Source organism: Aphanomyces invadans (assembly GCF_000520115.1).
Source record: "Aphanomyces invadans strain NJM9701 unplaced genomic scaffold supercont1.7, whole genome shotgun sequence".
Classification (NCBI taxonomy): domain Eukaryota; phylum Oomycota; class Saprolegniomycetes; order Saprolegniales; family Verrucalvaceae; genus Aphanomyces; species Aphanomyces invadans.
In genome coordinates this window covers 1,167,927-1,185,316 of record NW_008580152.1, presented here as the reverse complement: position 1 = coordinate 1,185,316, position 17,390 = coordinate 1,167,927, and the positions used below count along the sequence as shown (strand labels likewise).

Here is a 17,390-nt window from a genome sequence, read left to right as displayed (position 1 = left end):
GCCAGCGCTTTGAACACATGCCTACCTCCTCTTTTCTGCCTCAGGTTGGTGTGCTAATTATGACGAACGGCGGCAGCATGGGGAAGTTACCAGATCGATTGAAACGGCCCAAGTGTCAGGCGCGCGATGCCGCCGCCGCCGCTGCCAAGTCTGGCCAAGAAACCCCAACCAGCCCTACACCCAGTGGCCCCCCTTCTCGGAACGATGCCCCCAAACGGGTCGCGCCTCCACTTCTTCAAAGCAAAACCCCACCGCAGCAAGTACGACCACAGCCACGACTTTGACATCAAGCCAGGGACACCCGAGCCCGCATCTCATCCGAACGGGGGGATGTATGCGTCAACTCGAAGCATTGTCGACATCTTGTCGGACGACGGGCGCGGCGACAGCACGGACGACAGCAGGACCGGGAGACTCATTGCTCCTGGATCGACCACGATCATCACGACGGACAAGAGTCTGCCGCTGTCAAAGGAACTTGTCGCGCTCAAGTCCATCCAAGGCCGCATTGACAACGTATTGCAGCCCCCATGTGCTGCGTGTCCGATCCTAACGACGGCTCGACCATGTCAACTTAGGTCATGCATGCTTTCGACGAGTCGATGGCCAAGGCTTCCACGTTTGACTCGACCGATACGTTGACCCCCTTGACTTGGAAAGTTGGCGAAATCCTCATGGCGACGCACGAAAGCCTCACGATGGCGTCCGGGTTCAACGAGCGGCTCTTCACCAAGGTGCAGTTGGCTGCACATCGCTTGCCCTCACGATCGTCGTATCTAGGACATGGACGAAGTCAAAATTCTCATGTCGCGCGACTCGCAGTCCGTTGTAGACGACTGGGCAACGGAGAGCACCCCTGTGATGAGGAAACTCACCAACTTGTTCCGCCAGACCGTGAAAACACTCCAGGACATGCAAGCAGGCGATACAGCCAATATCAGGGGCCACATGAGTGCGAGTTCGGCCGCAGTGCCGAGTACCAAGATTGTGCACGCCCCAACTGCCACCGTGTCCGAGGACGCCGCCAAGTTAGTTCAGCGCCTCCAGAACGAAAAAGCCATCTTGCTGGGCCAGCTCCAGGAAACGTCCAACATGTACACGTCGATCGCGGAAGTTGTCAAGGAGCGCGAGGACGAGGCGAAGCGGCTCAAGACGCTGCTACATGGCAAAGTCGACGAGATCACTCGGCTCAAGCACGAGATTTTCGTCCTGAACAACGAAGAAGGCAAGCGAGAGGAGCAAGAGCGGACGGTGGCCCATTGGAAGGAAAAGTACATGACGCTATTCAGTCTCCACCAGACTCTCGAGACCAAGGAGCGTGATGCCACGATCAAGGCAACTGGTACTCCTAATCTCGCTGTACGCCATCGATTTCACATGGCGGACCGGTTCGTAGCCTTGGCCGCACAAGTCCTCGACTTGACGGAGCGGGAAGCTCAAGCCCAGTCACTGCTCCAGGAAAACCAGGAGCTGCTGTCAAAAGCGCACGACGACATCGCGGACAAGGCGGAAGAATTGGCTCGCAGACAAAGTGTCCAGCTGCATGGCATTGCGCACGAATACGAGCACGAAATCCGAGACTTGAAGGCCAAGCTGAAAGAGATCAAAGCCCAGTTGGGCGAGTCCCAAATACAGCACAAGAAAGCGCTCGACCGGCAGCGCACCGAGATGAAAAAACACTTTGACAGTGTCCTTGCCGCAGGGCATCATGGATTCACGGAGCGTCATTTGCACGTGGACAACGACTTGCTTCGCAGTCGCAACGGCAGCATGCCTGTGGCCCATGCAAACACTTCGTCGCTGGTGATGATCCAGCACCACGAGCCGCAGCAGCACGCTCCCTTGGAAGGACATGGCATGCATGATGACGACGAGAACGACGCGAACATGGAAGATTCCGACGCGGCCGACGACGATTCGGGAGGTCATGGACCGAATATTAGCGACGACGACGACGACTTTGACGAACGGGAAGTCCACGATCAAGTCGCGGGGGTGGCAGATTGTGCGCCGCTGCCAGGCGACGACCCCAACCTGATGCCGCAGCAATTGCCGCCCCAGACCGGGGGGATGCCTCGGTCTCGGCGCCAAAGCGTCCAAGAACAAACCATTCACAAGCACTTGAGCGGATTGATTAACAAAGCGTTCGCGGAAGGCTCCGTAGCGCAAGCGATGGCGTCTGTGGTGCCCCCGTCGGAGATGCTGTCATCGGCTGCGGCAACGCGACGTACGGCTGTCCATCGACACACAGTTTGATACCCCTCGTTGGTGATCGTAGGTAAATCAATCATGATGGCAGGCCCAAAGGGGGTCCCAGTGCAGGTTGAGGTGCCGGAAGGCGTAACTTTGGACGACGATCCTGCCGGGCAAGGCAAAATCGTGGGTGAATCAAAAAGCCGTCGCGTTAGCTTGAAGGGCAGTTTGTCGGCGCACGACTTGGCGTCGGGGTTGGCTCAACAGATCACGCCGGAGCTGGGCGACGCCGAAGCCGCATTCAATGCATCCATGCAGGCCATGGATAAGCTCAGCCTCACGGGCGCCATCGAGTCCAGCCCCGACATGACACTGGACGACCGGATCCACCAGCTCCAGCTGCAGTTTGGGGCGGAAAAAGCCATTTTAAAACGCAAGTTCATCGACTCGATGTGCCTCTTTCGGCACCAAATGATCGACCAGTACGACAAGAAAGCAACCGAGCTGATGCGGAAACACCGCGCAGAAGTGATTCGGATCGCGACGGTCGCCGAAACCAAGTACGGCAAGCTCCTCGACGAGAAGGACGATCTGCTCCGCGAAGCCAAACGCACGATCAAGTCGCTGTACAAGAGCTTGGCTGTGAACTCCACGGACACCAAGACGGTACCCCCCGTCGTTCGTGTCATGGGGTGGCCTTTTCACCTCCTTGAGAACTAGGCGGAGTCGAAGCCCCACCAAGTGTCCAAAGTCAAGCAAGTCCTCAAGTCAACTTGGTCGCTTGTGTCTGCAAAACGCATGAGCAAGCGGCTCATGTCGCTGCATCAAGCCGAACTTGCTCAACTGTGCAAACCCGACTACACGCCGACCGACAGCGACGTGGCCCCGGAACGATTTGAGCCGCCTCCAAGCCCAGCGCCATCATCGACGCCATCGAGGACACCAACCCCCCAAACGCTCTCGGAAGAACCATACGACGCTTCGTCACCAGTACAGGTCATGCCGCCGTCGCAACCATCAACAACTCCCGTCCCGAAGACTCCCTTGCCATCACGAACACCATCTCCATTTCCCACTTCGACACCTGCAGAACCTGAAGAACCCCCTTCAGCGCTCCATGTGGACATCTCATTGCCGGATCCCCAACCACCCCCGCCCCAGCTGCGTATGCTGGAACCTCGACAGATGGAGCCTCGTCGGACAAATTACTCGAACGCTCCGCAGGACAGCGGAGAAGTTGTGGCTGTTGCGACGGCGCGCCCAAGCATGCGAAACTCGAGCACGCAAGTGTGCGAAGCGGACTGGCACCCTGAGCTCGCAGTCGACGACGTCAGCGACGGGTTTGCTGGCCACACAACGCTTTCGAATTACATCTTGGAGGGTACAGGGCTGCACAAAGATGTAGACGTGCATCGCCCTGGTAACCGAATACCGCATTCGCCAGTGCATCATCGTCAAGACGCGTCGAGCAATCGCGGCTCATCGATAATGCACTCGATGCCGTCCGACGACATGGTCGATTCAATGCTACACTTGCCTCGGTCCGTTTTGAGCCACCACTACAACGCCCGTAACAGCATGTACGCGCCGCCTCCTGTGGCCAAGGTGCCGAGTCGCCAAGCGGTCCAGCACTTGATTGAAAACTATGCCAATACCCTTACGAGTTTGCGGGAAAACATCAACTGGAACAAATGGCAGTGCGTGCTCAAATGCCTCGGGCTCAAGCGCATGGAAGACGTCCTCAAGCTCGACATGGACACTTCCGCGACCATCGACCATGCCCTCATTCGCTTGCGTCGCCGTTTTGCCACGAAGCGCGCCGCCTTCTCCCGCACCCACGAGACCCTGCAAGCCCAACAACACAAAGCGTGGGAGCACTGCATGGACGCGTTCGTGTGCTACAACTCGATGGGTGCCGACATTCCGACAGCTCCATCGCAGCACCATGCTCCTATTGTACGTCCATATCGTTCGTTGGTCACGTTTATAGCTCACACGTGGCAATGTAGGATGTTCGAGGCACATCCATGATCATAATGGACAGTCTTTACGACAGCCCCGCCACGACAAGTCCTCGTGGCCAGGGCAAGTTCTCCACTCAACCGCGGACTGCTCCGTCACCGCAACCCCATCTCGGGGCGACGACGAGTTGTACTGACCAATTGCAAAGATGCAGAACGTCGTCCGTGCCTTCGAAAGGGCGGCTGGACCCCGCTACAACCAAGCGGATCCTGACATTGGCATCGTTGGCCCCCACGGACATTTCGGCGATGGCTCTGGGCGACCGGCAACGGTACGACTTGGACTTGATGGCCAAGTTGACTAAGTCAACAAGCAGGTACATGGTCGAAGTCAATTCCACCACACAAACTCCCCCCCGCGAACCCCCTACGCCGCCACCACAATCAGAGCAAACACATACGACGGCTGCGTCATTGCCCAACTCATCACGAGGCGGGAAACTTCAAATGCAGTTTGAGCCGACACCAACTACAACGATCAAGGGCATCCCGTCGCAGTCGCCATTCATGCGACGGAAGGCACTCGAGTCGCTCCAAAAGCGCATGCTCCATACCAAGCAGCAATATGCCGAGAGCTCGTGTAGAAGTGGGGGCACTGCGTTGGACCAGACAGGGCGTCAGCTTCAGCTACTGCACATGCCTCCCCAGCCGACAATTCCTCCCCACCACGTCCACCATTCGATGCCTCATTAACGTCCTAACCGAGGTTTCTACCCCTCTACTCCACAAGTAGGGGGCTTCCAGTGGAAGCCATACTCTGGCTCATAAGGTTCCAACCCCGTGAGAGTTCTCTGGCCATTCTTTAGACATAAATACTGTTCATGACGGAAGACAGTTTGGGCGACGATTTGGGGGACTCGGGTCGGACGGATCGTGGAAAGGAAAGCCCGCGTTGCTGTCGGATCGGCAAAATCGACGGCTCACACGCAAGGACGAGATGGTCGTAGGGAGTATGTGTCCGAGCGGGCCCGTCGGACTTGCCGTCGTCACCACTAGAGTTCGTCTGGTGCGCGTCCTTTGCCACGTCCAAGATTGAATAAAAGTCGGTCCCTGGCATCGCGTCGAGGAGGTATTCCACGTCCGGTCGAGCTGACTCGTCCACTTCGACAAAGTGGTCGTCATCACATTCGTCAAACGATATATAATCCAAGACTTGACCATCCGAGGCCATGGCGAACCCGACCTCCTCCATGTTGGGGACACCCAAGCGCGGGCCCAAGGCAAGCTGCGGCTTCGGCGGGCCGTGCAAGTATCGATACATGTGATCGTCGAGGAATCGAGGCGGGGGCGGGGCAAAGCTGGTCTTTGTCATGGCCAGCGGTGGTTGTGGCGCAGATGGAAACGTGACGTTAGTTAGCTCCAGCGATGGTGAAGGCTGTTTGACTGCTGATGGTTTCTTGATGGCATGGCTGCGCTTTTTGGGCGCGGTCAGAGAGTCAGTCTTCCGCGGGAAAAGCCCAGCTTTTGCAGCACGTTCGGTCATTAGCAGGTTGTCCTCCCGGCGTTCCTTCTCCATGCGATCAAAGTGTTTCTGAGCATGACTGCGAGTCTGCACCGTTGTGCGCGTTTGGACGAGTCGCGCGATTCGTCGCCAGTCCTTGCCATACAGCTCGATGCCTTGAAGGAACAGTCTGTGCTCGTGGTCGGACCAACGACCGCCGTTGGGTGGGACTTTGACTCGAAGCGTGGCCGTGCTGCTGCTGGTTGCAATAACTCCTTTAAGTTTGCCTTGCTGGGGCATATCCTTCAAGTGAATCTGCATCATTTCGACCAGTCAGACACCAATGCGAGTAATGGACGTCCTTTGCCGCCCTAAATGCACGTCGGCCGTCCTCAAACGTGGAGCACTTTCACGTCCAAGGGGTGCCAGTGGTGGCAATTTGCACACTACCGAGTGGGCTACAACCTTTTGACCGTGTGCAGCGTGGATGCAATTGTTCCAATTACACCGCGGTTGCACCATTCGAAGGCTAACTCCCTGAGTAACCCCTGGCATCCTCAGTAGCGTCGGCCCCCATTGGCTTGGCCACGCCGCCTTGGTTTTTCGAATCTTGCGCGAAAGGGCACGTCCGGATAAATGGCGGCATCCGGCTTGCATTCGGATAATGGGAGCATCCGGATATGGCCCTCGCGGCATTTGATTGGTACGTGGAATTGCACCGCGCTAACCAACAATCGATCGATTGCACGACACACTTGTGAAGGCCACGACCGCGATGTCCCTCGACGAAGGCGCCCAGGTAAGTGCCCGCAAGACGACACGGCAATGGCTGAGCAATTGCCTCACACGTCAACGTAGATCCGCGTGAAGTTCGTGACCAAAAACCCGGCGATCCGTGTCACCGAGACGCCGTTCGCTGTCCCGATCAAACTCGCCAGAGCCGGCTTGTCCCAAGTTGTCAACCACTTGCTCAACACGACAGCTCCGAAACCTTTTGACTTTCTTATTGACAACACATTTCTGCGCACGACGCTGGAGAAATACGTGGTGACAAACCACCTGACGGACGAAGCCGTGCTTACCCTCGAGTACGTCGAAGCTCATTTGGAACCCGAGGAATCACAGTCCCAGAACCACCCGGACTGGATCAGCGCAGTCAGTAGCTTCAACGAGTACGTAGATTTGCCTTGACATTACCGATGCTTACCTCACGAAATCTGGCTACGACAGTATCGTCGTCACGGGCTGTTACGATGGCATCCTCCGTGTGTTTGCAGCGTCGGGGGAACTGCTCGGGTCGGCCAAAGGTACGACCAGTACTTTGAAAAGAGTCTGCTCTGTGGACCGTGACGCTATCGTGTAGCTCACGACAGTGTGATCAAATCGATATCGATTCACCAAAACGTAATTGTGACCGGCAGTAAGGACCTGAAGGCGAACGTCTGGACGTGGGATGCTACAAACAAGGCGCTGACGCTGGTCGGCGTTAACGTCGGACATGCGAACAGCGTGGATGCAGTAGCTGTATACGACCAAACGGTGCACCGTATCCTGGAGCGAATACGACGAACTAACACTGCTACAACCATAGGTCGTGACTGGCAGCTGGGACAACACAGTGCGCGTGTGGTCGGTGCCTGGCGAATCCTCTCAGGACGTCGATGACGATGTTGCTGTGACGAAGAGGCAAAAGACCAATTCGAAAGTCGCCAAGGCCAAAGTGACCGAACAGCAAGCGTCCACTATTCTCCCGGGGTAGACAGCACAGCATCATTGCGTGGCGGAAGCTGAGCTTTATCATGGCTAGACACACGGCTGCTGTGCTCGCTGTGGCCGTGGATCCGCATCAAGCACATTTTCTGTACTCTGGGTCTATGGATCGATCCATCAAGCTGTGGGACCTCACCACCGAACGATGTACTCAAACGATGGTTCGTAGCTGCACATGAATGCTATCCATGGCTAATATTTGTCGTAGACTGGCAGCAGCACTCTCAGCGACATCAGCGTGTCGACAAATGGCACGATTCTCAGCGCCCACCCTGACAACCACATTCGTCTATGGGATCCCCGCGCCGCCAAGGCGGGCACAACGTTGGTCCAAGCAACGTTTTCGTCGCACAAGCAGTGGGTCAGCGCTGTGGAATGGTCGCCGTCGCACGCACATCACTTTGTCTCTGCTGGATACGATGGAAGTGTGAAACTCTGGGACTCCCGCAGCTCGATCCCGCTCTTCACGCTGGCGGCACACACCGGCAAGGCTCTGGATGTCGCCTGGCTACCGAATCCCAAGCCAGCATTCGTCAGCGGAGGGGAGGACTGCCAGCTCAAGTTTTACGCGACCACCGCATAATTCCATTCTGTTTCATATTTTGCCCGTGTCAAATCTTTGCTTGGTTAAATGTTCACACGAACGTGCTGACCAATACATGTGATTTTGTTGGTCAAATATTAGCCAATCCAAGGACAACCAGGCGCAACGTGAATATGGATTGGCTGAAATATGGAGGTCAAGCCCTCAGTGCGCGTATAGTTGCTGTATAGAGTGCGACTGTTCCCCTGTAGATCAATATTTTACCCAATCATGTTCGATTATTCCGATGAATCCTCGTGGATTGGACGAAATGACCTTCATTCACATAGCAAAAGAGTGGGCACAACGCCATTTTTGAAACAACGGCGATGAGCTCCCCAGCACTGCCTCTTGTCCCTGCCGTTGAAGAAGAAAAGCCCAGTGCCGCGCCGCCTGCCGCGCCTGCGGATGCTTTCTCAACAGGTGTGTAAATGCGTGAGCTTAATCTAGATCTTATGCACGTTTGTGGCTCAGAGGAAATCTCGCATTCGTTGGATTATATCATGGCAATGGGACAAGGTCTCGACGCCGACAAAGAGTACACTGCGACCTTGGATGTACGTTGTCTTCCTTTACCATGGGGTAAGGTGTGATCACATCTGTGTGTTGATGATCAGATTGTCCGATCGAACCCGAACTCGCACTTGTACTCTGCTGTCAGCTTTGAAGAGCTCAACTTGTACGTCCCGAACCATGCGCTGGTGGAAACTGAATCATGTTCGCTCACTAGACCGGAAAACCTCCTAAAAGGTGTCTACGCCATGAAGTTTGCGAAGCCTTCGAAGATTCAAACTGTTGCGCTCCCCATGATCTTGACAGAGTATGCAATTTTCAAGCAAGCCCACATGGATTCTCAAACCTGCCCGTCGTGAATGTAGACCCCCCGAGAACTTGATTGGACAAGCCCAAAGTGGCAGTGGCAAAACGGCTACATTTGTCCTCGGCATGCTGTACCGTGCCACGAAAGACACGACGAAGCGCGTACAGTCGCTGTGTTTGGCGCCGACACGTGAACTAGCTCGTCAAATTATGGCTGTCGTGACGGTCATGGGGTCGTTCTGTGGCATTGAAACATTTCTTGCTATTCCCGGAAACGAAGTCGAAAAGGGCCAGCATATTCATGCCCAAATTGTGGTCGGGACGCCCGGCCGCGTCGAGTCCCTCGTGAAGAAGCGCACGCTCGACCTGTCCAACCTCAAAGTACGACCACGATCGCTCGATAGTGCGCCTTTTTGCACGAATTTTGTGTTTCAATTCACTCTCGCAATTTGTCGAGATTGTCATGGTTTCTTGACAACTGTTCAACAAGTTTTTTCATTTGCTAACCGTGGTTTTCGTAGATCTTTGTATTGGACGAGGCCGATGTCATGATTGACGAAAGCGGTATGCGTGACCGGTCGCTGGCCATCAAAAAGTACGACGTTTTGTTGTGCTCCAGTGATTCACCGGTTTGTCCCTCAGAATGATCAAGAATCCGGCGTGCCAGATCTTGCTGTTTTCCGCCACATACGCCGACGATGTGCGTGAGTTTGCCGAGAAGATGGTGCCGAACCACAACACAATTCTGGTCAAGAAGGAGCGACTGTCGCTCGACGAAATCAAACAATTTTGGATCGATTGCAAGAGCCAAGCGCACAAGGCAGAGGTCTTGAGCGACCTTTTTGGGCTGCTCAACGTTGGCAAGAGCGTCATTTTCGTTCAAGCGCGTGAAACTGCCAAGAAGGTGACGGCCCTGATGCGTGAAAAGGGCCACAAGGTCGGTATATTACACGGCGCCGACATGGCCAAGGAAGTTCGGGACCAAGTGCTCGATGACTTCCGACTCGGAACGACCAAGGTCCTGATCACTACCAACGTACGTCTCTTTCACACACACACGAACCAATTCGCGTTTTATACATGGTGATGGGAGTAGGTGCTCGCGCGTGGGATTGATGTGCTTGGAGTGTCCCTCGTGATCAACTACGATATCCCTGTGAACCGAGAAGGCCAACCGGTACGATTTTACCTTCAGACGCGTTGCATGGTTTGAGAGCGATTCAACATTTGGTAGGATCCCGAAACGTATTTGCATCGCATCGGGCGCACGGGTCGATTTGGCCGCAAGGGTGCCGCCATCAACTTTGTTTGCGACATCAAGTCGAAGATGGATCTCGCGTTCATTGAAAACTATTACCAGAAAAAGATCGAGGAAGCTCCCGTCGACGACTTGGAAGCATTGGAAAAGATGTTGGCCTGGACCTAACTTCACCCGCTACGAGCAACATCGTTTGTCTCTGATATTCCAGTGTTTTACTACGGCTGCACTTGCGACGCATATTCTTTAACTCTCGCCGATTGTGGACCTGCTGCGCTAATAACCCAAGTATTCTGCACACGTTACGACGCGCGGGACATCCTTGACACACTGGAATCACTCGTTCATGGACTGCGCATGCATGGATGACATTGTGAATTAAGCGCGAAATTTGAAGGGCTGGAAAGGTATTCCATTTACAACTCGAAGCGTTTTTGTCGTTGGAGGTGAGCCCTACTTCACGTAGAGGCGATCGGATTCGTCTATCGCAACATCGTTGCCGCTCATATCTCGATGCTGCATGAACCCTTTGTCGTCGAATTGCCAGAGCTCGTTGCCATGGCATCGGAACCATTGGCCGTCCGAGATGCGCTGGTATTCGTAGGTAAATCGTACGGCGATGCGGTTGTTGTCATGGCACCACAGGTTCTTCACCAGCGTGTAGTTGGTCTCGAGAGCCCACTTCGATCGAAGGAAGGCGACGACAGCCTCACGTCCAACAAAAATCTGGTCGCGGTTGCGCCACACCGTGTCGGGAGTGTATGCGAGAGACACCCGTTCGGCATCGCGAGAGTTCCACGCGTCTTCAGCGGCCTTGACCTTCTGCAGCGCCGTCTCGGCTGTGAACGGGGGGAACGGGGCGCGTGGCGCCTCATTGTGGGCGGCAAAGCCTTCCAATGGACCTTTCGCCGTTTCAAGCGTGTACAGCGTCGACTTGGCGCTTTGGTTGAGCTTGTTCAACGACGAAAGGGAGCTCCACAGGGCCTTCTTCTGTGCCATGATGTCTAAGATGTGCTTTCGCCGTGCGATGTTGGGTTGTGCCGAGATGGACGAACCGCTCGCGGTCCGATCTTGGATGTGATAGCGTCATAACACTCGTTGGTCCACCAATCAAAATCGAGACGCATCATCATGGGGATTTTGATCAAAGCGACTAAAACAGATTGCTCAATCGGTGAGGCGTAGTCATCTTGTGATGGGGAGCGCCATGCATGCCACACACTGGAATCCTCTCACGATAAAGCATCAAAGTCGGGCGATGCTTGGCCTCGACACGGGATGCTCCATTTGAACGGTCCCTCACGCTTGGTGAAAACCTTCGATATCGCATATACGGCGCAAATCGATACGGACAAAAGGAATTGTTGTCATCGATCAACTGGATTAGTACCTGTTTAATTTAATATCATGTATGATCGAATGCCGACTGTTTATTGGTCATTGCATGTGTTTGAAGTTGCAATGCCCCCTTGTCCCACCCACTGGTATGTCGAGCGGCTTTGGAACAAGGCTCGTCGACTTGAGCTACGTCCAAGAAGACGCTCCAGTCGATGGGCTTCGGGCATACCTACGAAGGATCCAAGGCGTGGACACGACGCCCGAGCCATGCCCTGCCTTTCCACCACTGGCGATTCTTCCTGCCAACCGCACGGCTTCAAACTACACAGCCGAAGCATTGGCCGCCAAAGCGAAGACTCTCTGCTGGTCTTTCGTGGCATGCTTCACCGGCATTGCCATCCTAGCGTACATTCATTACAACTTGCATGCAACTTACGCTTCTGGTGTCAAGGTATGGACCATCGGCGTCGACATGTATAACTGCTGTTTATGGAGCAGGTCCTGTCGATCACGGGCTCATTTGGAGCCATGGCGATTCTCGTGTTTGGCGCAATACATGCGCCACTGGCCCAGCCCAGGGTTCGTCCATTTCATTCGGCTTCTTCGTTCGTATTGCTGAAGCAACCCTTAGAATTGCATTGTCGGCAATACATTGAGTGCATTTGTCGGAGTTGCAATCGCCGACCTCTTCCATCACGTTGCCCCTGGGGATGAGTGGAAATGGCTCAGCTGTGCCCTCGCCATATCAATCTCCCTCGTCGCCATGCAACTCACCGACACGGTGAATCCACCAGGGGGAGCGTCGGCACTTCTCGCCGTCACATCTGGTCGCGAGATCCAAGACCTAGGGTACTTGTACGTAGTCATACCCGTGTTCACAGGCAGCTGCATTCTTGTGCTGGTGCGTCGACGCACAATTCTTCTTGAGCGGTCCCCACTCGCGCCTCGTAGGTCAGCGTTTTAGTGACGAATGTGCAGCGCCAATACCCTCGCTACTGGTTCTCGAAGTGACGGCGGAGCATCCAACTCCACCCCAAGAAGCCTCATGGAAGGAATCGGTCTTTGGCACGCCGCTTTAAGCCATCCATGCCCCGCATCCCCGAAGTTCCGAGAGCTCCTGAAGCAACAGTATTTCTGGTAAAGCTGTACCTAGTGCACCTTAATCATTGTATACGATACAATACAATCTGAAATACTGCATTCATCCCCGAGACTTCAACATATTTGTATAGGTACAGTACAACTTAAAATATTGAATGCGCCATAACAGTGGGGAATAATATATAGTCGAGTTATGATTTTTTGTATAGGTACATAAAAGAGGAAACTATGCATTACAAGATACAGAAGCAAGAGGAATACAGGAAGTAGTGTTGTCGTGCACCCACCTGTGAACTCATCAAGAGGGTGTAAAAATAGCTGACCAATCGCTGCGTCGTGGTGCTTACGTCAGCGATGGAGGCAGAATTGCGATCGACATGGCGGTGCCACCGCCGCCAACGACTCCATGCTCAGCGGAAAATGGAGTGGACGGGGGGTTCCAGAGAGTGTCGGACACGGTTCCATCCAAAGGACCTCTTCTGATCAGTACATATGCTCTCAAATTTCGCGGCGTGGAGTCGATGCCGGGGAATCCCGAGGTGAACACTGCGTATCCGAGCCTTGCGATCGATCCGATCCACCGCAATGCCGCATACGATAGCCACCGACGGCGCCATCAGGTTTTGATACTGTTCTGGTCGTTTCTCAGTAGCTTCTGCGGCATTGGCATTCTTGCTGCAATCCAATACAGCGCGAATGCCAAGTTTGGAACCGGCGCCAAGGTGAGGAAATGCCTCGACATCTCGGGGCCATTCTGCACTCCTTTCAACACCACAAATGTAGTTGCAATCGATCATCGGTTCGTTCGGTGCCTCAGCCATCCTTACCTTCGGCGCGATACAGTCGCCCCTTGCACAGCCTCGGGTGCCGTCACCACCTGTATTTCGTATCCTAACGTTGTGGGGTGTGTAGAATGTTGTAATGGGCAATACCCTCAGCGCAATCGTGGGGGTTTCCGTCTCGAAGCTCTTTCTCCACGTTGCTCCTGGGGACGAGTGGAAATGGCTCAGCTGCGCGCTTGCTGTGTCGCTCGCCCTCGTGGTCATGCAAATTACAGACACTGTGCACCCCCCCGGCGGCGCGACAGCCCTCATCGCTGTCATTTCCGGCCCAGAGATCCAAGACCTTGGGTACTTGTACGTGGCGATGCCGGTTTTTACGGGCAGCATCATCCTCGTCTTGGTGCGTACAATGCAATAAAGGACACCCAACGTGCACAAAGCATCAAATCTCATGTGTTGTTGGTGCAGGTGAGCGTGTTTCTGAACAATATCCAGCGCCAGTACCCACGCTACTGGCTGTACAAAGCCTAACAATTCCATCAAGGATGGCCTGTTGTCACGTCTGTGCAGAGTGCTGAATGGTAACTGGGAATTCCACTACACACCCCCTTCTACCGACATTGCTTTGCCCAAAAAGACGGCGTGCCATTGCGAGAGCTCTTTTCAAGAACGATCTGTTCATCCAGGACTCGACATGCTCACCACACTGAGGTGCTCAGTCCTTCTGACCACACCATGGGCATGTTCATCGATGACTTTTTCGTGCCTGTTGTATTGCGTGCAGCACCATGACCAACGCGCTTACCATTGCTGGGATGTACACGAGTAAAACCGGTAGTGAAGCAAAACATGGGCATCGTTGACCGGTCGTGGCCATTTGAATAACGTCCCACGCATCACATCGTCGCTCGATGTGCAGCTTTGCGCCGTACGCCGTACCCTAAAGCCACCTAGCTCGATGCGGACAGTTGACGACGAGCGAGTCGGGGTCGTCTATGTGGTGTAAACACAGTCGCGAGCGCAATATTTCCTCGGACGATTCGGGCATACATGCAGCGACGCTCATCGTTCATGGCGTGTGATCACGTCTTAACCTCGGTTGACTGCGACGGGGCCCCGCGACAGCACGTCAATGTCTTTTTCGATCTGGGTCAGTTCCTTCTCGAACGTTTCCTTCCGTCGGACTTTGCCCTGCGTATCAAACGACACGTTGTGGCACAGCTTTTGGTACTTGGCGTTCACGTGGTCCCACTTTGCTTTGAGGGCATCGATGAGCTGGAGGCGCTCGTCGTCGTCCATGGCTTCGACCTTGGGCTCTTGGTCGGCCAGGATGTTTTTGTTTTGCCGAACAAATTCCTCGATCATTTCGTTTTCCTGTTCGATTTCTTGCTTGACTTCCCGCAAGTACGACGGCACCTGCGCACACCGGGGACGAGAACGGATTAAGTTCCATACCCTCTCGAGAGCGGCCTGCAGCAACGACTGACCTGACCAAAGTCGGGCTTGTCGCGATATACGGGCGCCGTCTGCTTGGCTCTCGCGCGGTTCCCCGGCATTTCCAAGATCGCCTCCACCGCGTTGGCTGTGATAAAATTCTTGGACGTCTTGAGCCCCATCACAGGCTTCTCGTCAGCTTTGACCAGCGCAGGCTTTCGCGCCCCTTCGTATGTGAACTTGGTCGCTAATGGAAGCCACAATTGTCCAGTCACACCACTAGCTCGAAACCAAGTGATCGACGTACGCTTCGACTCGGGCATCTTGCATTTCGACTGCTTCTTTGTAAATTCCTTCGGGTCGGGCTTTTGGTTCAACTTGCCGAAGGTCTTGGCGGCTTGTGGCGGCGTCCGCGGCTTCTCCTCGCCCAAGTTGGATCCGAGCAACTTGGTCTTGCCATGGAGGCCGAACGTAGATGCAGTCGGCTGCGTGTTGGGGTCATGTGTTGACGAGTACCGTTTGGGCTTCTCAGGAACGACGACAACCTTGGGAATGAGGTTGTAGATGCACTCTTCCCGCTGCATGATGGATGGATGGCCAGGGAGGACGGGGAAGGAAGCAGGACGTTGTGGTGGTTCCGATGCAAACGAGAGCTGCCTGCCGTCGTGAGGAAGCACAGCCGACAATTGCAGCAGCTAAAACGACTATGGCAGCGTTGAGAAAAAAGCTATAAACAGCACCGAGTACATGCAACTGCCTCAAATCTAATTTTAGTAAGCAAAGGCAATTCGGGGGCCTTTGCTCCAGCCAGCACATTCTCCAGGTCCTGGAATTATATTCATGCTGCGTTGCGCCTTCAATGCCATTCTCGCTCGTTCTACCTCGCTACGTGACTTGTAGCTCGTGGATAATCACGGCGGATATATCGTCAATCCTGTACGGTGAGCATCAACTGATCTGGTGCGAGATCATGGCCACAAGCATGCGGCAGCTGAGCTCCTGAAGTATTGAACTCACCGATGTGAACGAGTCCTGTTGTACGTTGTCTCTGAAAACGGACAAGCTAGATTGGGTTGAACGTCATAAAGGTCGATTGATTGTGGCATTAGAACACAATCGTGTCCAACATTGCGCCGAGGCACTGGACGGTATTGAGTGCCATGAGATCGTACACGTCCGTTTCGAGGTGCTTCTTCGGGTCGATCTTGCCCACGTTCGACACGATGAGCTCGTCTGCCGTCTTCTCTTCCTCCTCTTGGACGCGTTCGTTGTACTGCTTGGTCAGCTTGAGCATAGATGTCACCATTTCTTCATTTTTTGCCGAGTGGGCTTCGAATTCGGTCAGAACGAGGCCGTCGCTCCACGTGTTTTTGTGAAGGTTCATCAGCATTTGCTCCTCCAACTCGTTCTTGCGGTAGTCGATCGCGATCGAGTAGTAGTGTCGGTTGAGCCCGTGAATTAGCGCCTGGATGCTCGGTTTGTTCAAGTGGCCGATGTTCGACGTCGTTTGGCGCGGCTCTTGGCCCAACATCATGAGCTGCGGGTTGATCAAGCGAAACGCATCAATGACGACCTTGCCTTTCACCGACTGAATCGGGTCCACGACGATACTCACGGCGCGGGCGTTCAGCGCTTCAAATGATTGCTGCGTGTTGATGTCGACACCACTCAACCAACAGCCGAACCCTGGATGACTGTGATACCACCCCACAACCATTTCGGCACGTCCAGTCTGCTTGAGCATGTCCAGCATCTTGGTCTGGAAAACAGGGTCCACAGCTTCGACACTGACCCCCGTCCCGCTCTGAGGCATTGCAAACACATCCAGACACACCACAGTGTAGTCGTCAACAAACTCCCCGAGCATGAGGCCCATCACTTCCATGGGAACGCCCGCGCGACCGTGCTTGAGCATTTTCAATAGCGCCAGCGACGAAATGTGCACCTTTTCGGCAGTGTCCACGGCAGGGCTGTCGTTCGCTCCGCCCATACCATGGCCTTGCATGCCAGGAAGGTTGCCGAAGAGTCGTTGCAGGCGATCCATCGTGATCGAATGTGCGGCGGTGAAATCGAGAAATCCAATTCTGCCTCTGTACATCGTTGTGATTGGGTAAAACATGGTTGATATGGATTGGACATAATTCCAACCTCGGACGCGCTATCATTCGTTAACACATGTAATTTTATCCAATCATACGTGGATAATGCATAGTCCCGACGAAGCGACGGTGGAGATGCTCCTGCACGCGGACACTGGGAAACGAATCCAATCCTCATTCGACTGTGCCAGCGACGCATGTACGCGTTTTCGATTCCATTGGAATATGTCGCACAGCGGCGCCATGGCTACAGGTCTGTGAACAAGATGAAAATTGTTTATTACGACTTCATGAACATTCAATTGTCGTGAATCATCTATTTGATGACAACACCAGGTGGTTTGACACGCACCAGGTGAATTCAATTTGGATGCAAATAGAACACGGGACAAACGGGGTGACTGGTCGCACTGACTTTCGTCTGTGCAACCGTGGCTTGTCCATCACTGCGGCGGCCAACAATGGAGCGTCGTCTTCGAGGACACTTTGCGGTAGTATAAATTCGGTACTGGACCACGAGGGGAGAGCGACCTTCGCGTGAGTTCGATCGT

At 54.3% G+C, this 17,390-nt stretch overlaps 9 protein-coding genes across 10 annotated transcripts; 5 read left to right on the top strand and 4 right to left on the bottom strand.

Annotated features, from left to right (window-relative positions):
* Positions 1–126: 126 nt before the first annotated feature.
* Positions 127–4,907, top strand: H310_04519 (hypothetical protein; the record flags this gene model as incomplete). The annotated part of the gene is made up of 8 exons (XM_008868901.1): positions 127–516; positions 579–734; positions 781–1,342; positions 1,397–2,227; positions 2,279–2,859; positions 2,914–4,149; positions 4,203–4,486; positions 4,532–4,907. The coding sequence occupies 8 exons, from the start codon at positions 127–129 to the stop codon at positions 4,905–4,907; spliced, it is 4,416 nt and encodes a 1,471-aa protein (XP_008867123.1).
* An 87-nt stretch (positions 4,908–4,994) lies between these two features.
* On the bottom strand, positions 4,995–5,976 carry H310_04518 (hypothetical protein; the record flags this gene model as incomplete). The annotated part of the gene is made up of 1 exon (XM_008868900.1): positions 4,995–5,976. One exon carries the CDS (start codon positions 5,974–5,976, stop codon positions 5,017–5,019), a length of 960 nt encoding a protein of 319 aa, XP_008867122.1. The 3' UTR covers positions 4,995–5,016.
* Positions 5,977–6,375: 399 nt separating this feature from the next.
* On the top strand, positions 6,376–8,053 carry H310_04517 (hypothetical protein). The gene is made up of 7 exons (XM_008868899.1): positions 6,376–6,454; positions 6,514–6,827; positions 6,886–6,962; positions 7,019–7,194; positions 7,247–7,410; positions 7,463–7,586; positions 7,634–8,053. The coding sequence occupies exons 1-7, from the start codon at positions 6,431–6,433 to the stop codon at positions 8,006–8,008; spliced, it is 1,254 nt and encodes a 417-aa protein (XP_008867121.1). The 5' UTR covers positions 6,376–6,430; the 3' UTR covers positions 8,009–8,053.
* A 253-nt stretch (positions 8,054–8,306) lies between these two features.
* H310_04516 (hypothetical protein) lies at positions 8,307–10,481 on the top strand. The gene is made up of 9 exons (XM_008868898.1): positions 8,307–8,431; positions 8,483–8,565; positions 8,626–8,687; positions 8,739–8,828; positions 8,887–9,208; positions 9,349–9,422; positions 9,470–9,863; positions 9,924–10,004; positions 10,062–10,481. The coding sequence occupies exons 1-9, from the start codon at positions 8,338–8,340 to the stop codon at positions 10,251–10,253; spliced, it is 1,392 nt and encodes a 463-aa protein (XP_008867120.1). The 5' UTR covers positions 8,307–8,337; the 3' UTR covers positions 10,254–10,481.
* On the bottom strand, positions 10,422–11,159 carry H310_04515 (hypothetical protein). The gene has a single exon (XM_008868897.1). It carries the CDS (start codon positions 11,082–11,084, stop codon positions 10,539–10,541), a length of 546 nt encoding a protein of 181 aa, XP_008867119.1. The 5' UTR covers positions 11,085–11,159; the 3' UTR covers positions 10,422–10,538.
* A 403-nt stretch (positions 11,160–11,562) lies between these two features.
* Positions 11,563–12,535, top strand: H310_04514. 2 transcript variants are annotated; one of them, XM_008868895.1, is made up of 4 exons: positions 11,563–11,874; positions 11,922–12,002; positions 12,055–12,324; positions 12,375–12,535. In XM_008868895.1, exons 1-4 carry the CDS (start codon positions 11,572–11,574, stop codon positions 12,432–12,434), a joined length of 714 nt encoding a protein of 237 aa, XP_008867117.1. In that variant the 5' UTR covers positions 11,563–11,571; the 3' UTR covers positions 12,435–12,535. The 2 variants fall into 2 exon arrangements, with proteins under 2 accessions (XP_008867117.1, XP_008867118.1); XM_008868896.1 differs by having other exon boundaries at positions 11,922–12,324.
* Positions 12,536–12,893: 358 nt separating this feature from the next.
* H310_04513 (hypothetical protein) lies at positions 12,894–13,926 on the top strand. Its single transcript, XM_008868894.1, has 4 exons — positions 12,894–13,246; positions 13,308–13,388; positions 13,437–13,706; positions 13,775–13,926. The coding sequence occupies exons 1-4, from the start codon at positions 12,902–12,904 to the stop codon at positions 13,835–13,837; spliced, it is 759 nt and encodes a 252-aa protein (XP_008867116.1). The 5' UTR covers positions 12,894–12,901; the 3' UTR covers positions 13,838–13,926.
* Positions 13,927–14,163: 237 nt separating this feature from the next.
* On the bottom strand, positions 14,164–15,455 carry H310_04512 (hypothetical protein). Its single transcript, XM_008868893.1, has 3 exons — positions 15,048–15,455; positions 14,794–14,987; positions 14,164–14,722 (listed from the first exon to the last, which is right to left on the bottom strand). The coding sequence occupies exons 1-3, from the start codon at positions 15,322–15,324 to the stop codon at positions 14,396–14,398; spliced, it is 798 nt and encodes a 265-aa protein (XP_008867115.1). The 5' UTR covers positions 15,325–15,455; the 3' UTR covers positions 14,164–14,395.
* A 69-nt stretch (positions 15,456–15,524) lies between these two features.
* On the bottom strand, positions 15,525–16,822 carry H310_04511 (26S proteasome non-ATPase regulatory subunit 14). The gene has a single exon (XM_008868892.1). It carries the CDS (start codon positions 16,782–16,784, stop codon positions 15,846–15,848), a length of 939 nt encoding a protein of 312 aa, XP_008867114.1. The 5' UTR covers positions 16,785–16,822; the 3' UTR covers positions 15,525–15,845.
* Between the last annotated feature and the right edge of the window lie 568 nt (positions 16,823–17,390).

Coding starts and splice junctions, on each gene's coding strand:
- H310_04516 (XM_008868898.1), top strand. CDS start 8,338: ATGAGCTCCCCAGCACTGCCTCTTGTCCCTGCCGTTGAAGAAGAAAAG. Junction 8,432..8,482: donor TGCGGATGCTTTCTCAACAG/GTGTGTAAATGC, acceptor TTTGTGGCTCAG/AGGAAATCTCGCATTCGTTG. Junction 9,864..9,923: donor AGGTCCTGATCACTACCAAC/GTACGTCTCTTT, acceptor TGATGGGAGTAG/GTGCTCGCGCGTGGGATTGA.
- H310_04515 (XM_008868897.1), bottom strand. CDS start 11,084: ATGGCACAGAAGAAGGCCCTGTGGAGCTCCCTTTCGTCGTTGAACAAG.
- H310_04514 (XM_008868895.1), top strand. CDS start 11,572: ATGTCGAGCGGCTTTGGAACAAGGCTCGTCGACTTGAGCTACGTCCAA. Junction 12,003..12,054: donor CGCCACTGGCCCAGCCCAGG/GTTCGTCCATTT, acceptor AGCAACCCTTAG/AATTGCATTGTCGGCAATAC. Junction 12,325..12,374: donor GCAGCTGCATTCTTGTGCTG/GTGCGTCGACGC, acceptor CGCGCCTCGTAG/GTCAGCGTTTTAGTGACGAA.
- H310_04513 (XM_008868894.1), top strand. CDS start 12,902: ATGGCGGTGCCACCGCCGCCAACGACTCCATGCTCAGCGGAAAATGGA. Junction 13,247..13,307: donor AGTTTGGAACCGGCGCCAAG/GTGAGGAAATGC, acceptor CCACAAATGTAG/TTGCAATCGATCATCGGTTC. Junction 13,707..13,774: donor GCAGCATCATCCTCGTCTTG/GTGCGTACAATG, acceptor TTGTTGGTGCAG/GTGAGCGTGTTTCTGAACAA.
- H310_04517 (XM_008868899.1), top strand. CDS start 6,431: ATGTCCCTCGACGAAGGCGCCCAG. Junction 7,195..7,246: donor TAGCTGTATACGACCAAACG/GTGCACCGTATC, acceptor CTACAACCATAG/GTCGTGACTGGCAGCTGGGA. Junction 7,587..7,633: donor AACGATGTACTCAAACGATG/GTTCGTAGCTGC, acceptor TATTTGTCGTAG/ACTGGCAGCAGCACTCTCAG.
- H310_04511 (XM_008868892.1), bottom strand. CDS start 16,784: ATGGATCGCCTGCAACGACTCTTCGGCAACCTTCCTGGCATGCAAGGC.
- H310_04512 (XM_008868893.1), bottom strand. CDS start 15,324: ATGCAGCGGGAAGAGTGCATCTACAACCTCATTCCCAAGGTTGTCGTC. Junction 14,988..15,047: donor CAAGATGCCCGAGTCGAAGC/GTACGTCGATCA, acceptor GGCTTCCATTAG/CGACCAAGTTCACATACGAA. Junction 14,723..14,793: donor ACAAGCCCGACTTTGGTCAG/GTCAGTCGTTGC, acceptor CGGTGTGCGCAG/GTGCCGTCGTACTTGCGGGA.